At 38.9% G+C, this 6,238-nt stretch overlaps 1 protein-coding gene across 1 annotated transcript; it reads right to left on the bottom strand.

The window, feature by feature from the left end:
- Positions 1 to 4,050: 4,050 nt before the first annotated feature.
- Positions 4,051 to 6,151, bottom strand: LOC111649525 (uncharacterized; the record flags this gene model as incomplete). The annotated part of the gene is made up of 2 exons (XM_087172006.1): positions 4,051 to 4,393; positions 6,055 to 6,151. Coding segments are annotated over 2 exons (420 nt in total), but the record flags the coding sequence as incomplete, so codon positions are not given.
- Positions 6,152 to 6,238: the final 87 nt, after the last annotated feature.

The raw sequence follows: 6,238 nt of genomic DNA, 5'->3' as shown, positions 1-6,238 counted from the left end.
TTCAGACCATCCTGGTTTCACAGACCTGTCCTGTGTAGCTTTATCTCGGGTTTCCAAACGATATCCAGCAGTCTGCGCTGACGATCGATCTCTTCCTCGTACTCGACGATAGTTTTTTCAAAGACTCCGAATATTTCTTCAGCAGCAGCAGTTAGTCGCTCGTTGACAAACTCTCTCAGATACTGAACTGAAGACATTGTTGCTTAGTTACCACTGAAATATTTACCTGCGATACGACTACACCGTCATCTTCAAGCTAACTCCACATATACCAACAGCTAACGCTGCTCGCGCGCTTTCATTTTTTGCTTCTGCTTGGTGTCACACTGTGAAAGTCCGGCAGGGGACGTGAGTTAGCTTTTTTCCCCCAACTTCGGTTATGATTGTACATGTGTGTCACATAATTTCACAGAAAAATAAGGTATTTTGTGTACGACCACATTTAACTGATGTTTTTATTTATAGCTATTTAAAAAAAACAAAAGAAAACACTTATTTTGTATTTAACACATCGGCAGGGCTAGAAGTTATGAAATGACTTTCCGTAAAATGTAATTTAAAGTATGAAAGTTGAAGTACTCATTTACAATGGCCCCACTCTGTGTTGCTGGGGAGGATATGGCTTCAAGGTGAACCTGCCTCTTACTCTTACCTGGAACACCTCCAGATGAAACTGTTGCAACAGAGACAAATTTCTATGACACTGACGGTTGGAAGAAATTGTGAGGGTATTCAAGCATAGACAGAGAAAAGTGTACTGTGTGGGTTCAAGATGGCTCTTTTTCATTTTTTCCCTGGAACCCTCAGCTTGTATCTGACCGATGACCCCCTCTTGTGTCTGGACAACCTGACTGCGACATGGGGCGCATATCAGCTGGTAGTCTTTAAACAACGTAGTATCTTCAAGACATACCTGAAGGGGAGACAGTGCATCTGCATCACTCCTATCTGCAGCCTTGATGATCACTGTCCTTGTAGATTTAGACTTGTGGATCTGGCATTCTTACATTATCACCATACAAAGCTTTACTGTTAGATAAGTACATGAGATCAGTGAAGAAGCATTTGTTGGCCACGTTCTTTTTAGCATTGATCCATGTATACAGTACTACCACTTAGGCTGATGACAATTGAAATCCTTCAATCCGATCTGTCAATGTGAGATCAGTCTGAATAACCAGCACTGAAGGAAATAATTCATTATTAAAATTTCTTGACAAAAGTCAGTTTATTTATATAGCATCTTTCACAAAACAATGTAGTTCATCTTCTACAACTTGTGTTTTTGCATCACCTCTAAAAGATGAGAAAATACAAATTACATCAAACTGATTCAATCACAAAATTATTAAAAATCTAAATTGAAGGGACATGCACTAGATAAAAAGACTTTGAAGTAAGTAGAAAGAGGACCACATATGTGACACAACAGCACTTGAGGGTTTCTCACCTGATAGTACAGACTTATGATCCACTCAAATAACTATGGTAGAGTAAGGAAATATTCAAATTAATAATATTAGAGTTCAGTCGTTTACATTCTTAGACACTGTGCAGCCACTGTAACACCAAGATTTTTCCAAGCTCATTTCTCCATGTCTCTTCATATGTCTGAAGGCTCCCCCATATGTTCAGTGAGTACATTACTTTTTATTTGAATGGATTGTTACATGTCTTGCTAAGTTTGTCTTCTGACTGAACCTTTTCCCACAGATGTCACAGGGGTACGGCTTCTCACCTGTGTGGGTTCTCATGTGGACCAATAAGAGGGTACGAGTAGTGAAACCTTTCCCACACATTTCACAAAAATACAGCTTCTGGTCTATGTGTGTTCTTGTATGCTTACTCAAGGTAGACTTGTTATTAAATTTTTTCCAACAAGTGGTGCAGGTGTACGGCTTCTCACTTGTGTGAGTTCTCATGTGGATCAACAGGCCTTTACTTGATCTGAGACTTTTCCCACACGTTTCGCAAAAATATGGCTTCTCATTTGTGTGAGTTCTTAAATGATTTTTCAATATTGATATCTGACTAAATTTTTCCCCACAAGTGGTACAAGGATATGGCTTCTCACCTGTGTGGGTTCTTGTGTGTTTACTCAAGTCTGACTTGTTTGTAAATTTTTTCCCACAGGTTTTGCATGTGTATGGCTTTTCACCTGTGTGGGTTCTCATATGGACCATGGATTCGGAAGAAGTTCTGAAATTTTTCCCACATGTTTCACAAGAATACGGTTTCTCACCTGTGTGGATTCTCATGTGGACCGACAAGACTGTACGAGTAGAGTAACCTTTCCCACACATTTCACAAAAATATGGCTTCTCACCTGTATGGGTTCTTGAATGTTTACTCAAGTCATACTTGTTACTAAATTTTTTCCCACAGGTGTTGCAGTTATATGGCTTCTCACCTGTGTGGGTTCTTGTATGCTTACTCAAGTCTGACTTGTTACTAAATTTCTTCCCACAGGTGTTGCAGGTGTACGGCTTCTCACCTGTGTGGGTTCTCATATGTACCAAGGATTCGTAAGAAGTTCTGAAATCTTTCCCACATGTTTCACAAGAATAGGGCTTCTCACCTGTGTGGATTCTCTTGTGGACCAACAAGACTGAACTAGTTCTGAAACCTTTCCCACATGCTTCACAACAATAAGGCTTCTCATCTGTGTGGGTTCTTGTATGCGTACTCAAGTCGGACTTGTTACTGAATTTTTTCCCACAGGTGTTGCAGGTGTACGGCTTTTCACCTGTGTGGGTTCTCATGTGGACCAATGATTCAGAACAAGTTCTGAAATCTTTCCCACATGTTTCACAAAAATAAGGCTTCTCACCTGTGTGAATTCTCATGTGAACCAACAAGACTGTACGAGTAGTGAAACCTTTCCCACATATTTCACAAGAATATGGCTTCTCACCTGTATGGGTTCTTGTATGTTTACTCAAGTCTGACTTGTTACTAAATTTTTTCCCACAGGTGTTGCAGGTGTATGGCTTCTCCCCTGTGTGGGTTCTCATGTGGACCACCAGGCCTTTGCTTGATCTGAGACTTTTCCCACATGTTTCACAAAAATATGGCTTCTCACCTGTGTGAGTTCTTAGATGATTTTTCAATCTTGATGTTCGGCTAAATTTTTTCCCACAGGTATCACAAGAATATGGCCTCTCACCTGTGTGAGTTCTTAAATGATCTTTCAATGTTGATGTCCGACTGAATTTTTTCCCACAGGTGCTACAAGAATATGGCCTCTCACCCGTGTGGCGTCTATGATGTATTTTCAAATCATACTTATTTTTAAAAACTGTTCCACAAGTGTGACATTTGAAAGAGTTTTTACCAGTCTGAGTGTTACAGTGACTCTTTGATCCTGAGTGTACATGCTCGCTTCCTTTCTGATCTTGACTCTCAGCTACAGGAGTGTTGTGAGAGAGGAGTTGGTGGTCACTGTTTGCTTCTGGTTCACTTCGGTAATTTTCCTCATTAGTAGGAGTCAATATAAAGGTATCAATCTCTTGCTTCAGTACAAGCTGCTCTCCCTCCTGACTGGTACAGAGTTCTTCCTCTTCCTCTTTAATTTGTGGAGGCTCTGGATCCTCCTGTTTACATAGCTGCTGGTCTGTGAGAATCTCTTCCTCCTTACAGACATGTTGCTGTCGAAGCTCTGGAGGGACAAAGGGATATGAGAACTAGGTTACTGGCGCATCTCGGTGGCTCATCTGGTAGAGCGCGTACCACATAGGCTTAAAAAAAAAGAGAGATTGGTAACTAATGTGATGATGGAAAAACTCAGATCTGGGTTTGGTCTTATTTTGTCCTTAAATGACTCACACGTATCACACATCCAAATATTCAATAAAAGAATGAATAAATAAAGTATAAAATTAATAAAAAGTACAAAAGAGACACTAGCAGCACACAAAGCAAACAAAGTGCTTTGTGTAAGACGGAATCAGGAAAAAGGATAACAACACTAAAAGTTAAAAGAAGTTATCCACACAGTGGTCCTGACCTGCTCCCAGTCATGACAACAAAGACTGCTTTTGGGCAGGTCAGTAGCACTTATACTTGAAATCTTATCCACAAATGTGACATTTTAAAGACTTTTTACCTGTCTCAGTTTTACAGTTAGAGTTGTGAGAGAGGAGCTGGTGGTCACTGTTTGCTTCTGCTTCACTTCGGTCACTTTCCTCATTAGTAAGAGTCAACATCAAGGTATCGGTCTCCTGCTTCAGTACAAGCTGCTCTCCCTCCTGACTGGTGCAGAGTTCCTCCTCTTCCTCTTTAATCTGTGGAGGCTCTGGGTCCTCCTGGTCCAGACTGGAGTTCCTCTCCTGGTCACAGAGCTGCTGGTCAGTGAGAACCTCCTCCTCCTTACAGACATGTTGCTGTGGGAGCTCTGGAGGGACAAAGGGACATGAGTATGAAGGACGAAAAATGACAAAATTAAAAATAAATAAAAAAAATGCTGACATAAATAATTAAATACATAAATAAATGTAATTAATTGTAATGTAGTTTTACATTCATTTAATTGTGCAGTTCTACATTTATTTAAGTATTTCTTTCCGCATTTCTACATTTATTTACTTATTTATTTATGCATTTCAAAATGTGTTTATGCATCTATTCATTTATGTATAACTACATTCATTTATTTATTTCTACATTTATCTATTTATTCATTTCTGTGTCCATGTTAATTAAGTAGGTGGTCCTTCCTCAGTCTCAAAGAAATAAATAAATAAATGTAGAAATACAAATATATTTATGTATACATACAAATATATATACATAAATATATCAATCTTGAAATGCATCAATGAATAAAATACTGAAATAGCATTTTTTTTTAATCACCAAAATGTTTTTATTTTGCATTTATTCATACATTTAATTATTCAGTTTGGCATTTACTGATTTGTTTACATATGTCATTTTTTGTCCTTCAAATGTGAGAAATATCAGTAACATAGAGATTAAAAAGTGTCTGATCGCGACTATCACTCTATCAGTGAAATGGGAGTGATAACATGTTAATGAGTAAAACACTATCAACACATCATAATATCACCATATATATTAATAAGAGTCGGTATGTGCTGGTGAGGTGGTAAATGACAGTGAAAAACGAGGGACACACGATCAGACATATTTTAATCTCAGTAACTAATGTGATGTTTAAAAAATTGGATCTCTGATTGAATAAGCTCCTGTGTTAGTTTTAATTAAGACCATTCTGGTTTTACAGACCTATCCTGTGTAGCTTTATTTCGGGTTTCAAACGGATGTCCAACACTGGAGTTCCTCTCCTGCTCACAGAGCTGCTGGTCATTGAGAACCTCTTCCTCCTTACAGACATGATGCTGTGGGAGCTCTGGAGGGACAAAGGACACAAGACATAGGTTACTAATGTGATGACTTAAAAACTCAGATCTAGGTTTGGTCTTATTTTATCCTAAGACATCACACACATAACACACTTTTCCAAATATTGAATTAAAGAACAAGTAAAGGGTGTATAAAATACACAAAAAGTAGAAGAGACAGTGCAAAACAAACCACAAGCAGCACAAAAAGTAAAAAAAGTGCTGTGTGTAAAACTGAAGCAGGAAACAGGATAAAAACAACAAGTTAAAGGAAGTTATTTCACAGTGGTCCTGACCTGCTCCCAATCACGACAACAACAAAGACTGCTGCGTCTCTGCTGCACTACTGCCCAAAATCACATATCTATGTCAGCGAGTAGGGTTTGGTCGATTATTACCGGGCAGCCATTGACTGAAGGCTGTTTGAAAAGAGACGCATCAAAGCACGAAGCATTCATTTCTTTTGTTTGCTCTTTGTTTCACAATTCTTCTATTATCTTTAAGTTCAGTCAGTTTCCCCTGTGTCTTATACAACCTGTGTGTTTGATGTTGAATGTTTACTCATTAAAAATAAGATAATAAACTGCCCCAACGTTGTTTCTTCGTGTGCAGCAATGACTCTAAAAGTAAATGTAAGCGTAGAGCTCTGATCAGTGTTAGTTTCCATTCAGACCATCCTGGTTTCACAGACCTGTCCTGTGTAGCTTTATCTCGGGTTTCCAAACGATATCCAGCAGTCTGCGCTGACGATCGATCTCTTCCTCGTACTCGACGATAGTTTTTCGATGTTAGTATTCTGTAAAACAACTACACCATTGTCTTCAGGCTAAATCCACACATCCTTAGAGCTAACACCACTCGCGCGCTTTCATTGT

This window comes from Seriola lalandi, unplaced genomic scaffold (genome assembly GCF_002814215.2).
Source record: "Seriola lalandi dorsalis isolate HSWRI2012SDOR001 ecotype SW California unplaced genomic scaffold, Sedor1 jcf7180002051147, whole genome shotgun sequence".
In the NCBI taxonomy this organism is placed as follows: Eukaryota; Metazoa; Chordata; class Actinopteri; order Carangiformes; family Carangidae; genus Seriola; species Seriola lalandi.
The sequence above is the reverse complement of the archived record's forward strand: the minus strand, read 5'-3'. Positions and strand labels throughout refer to the sequence as shown.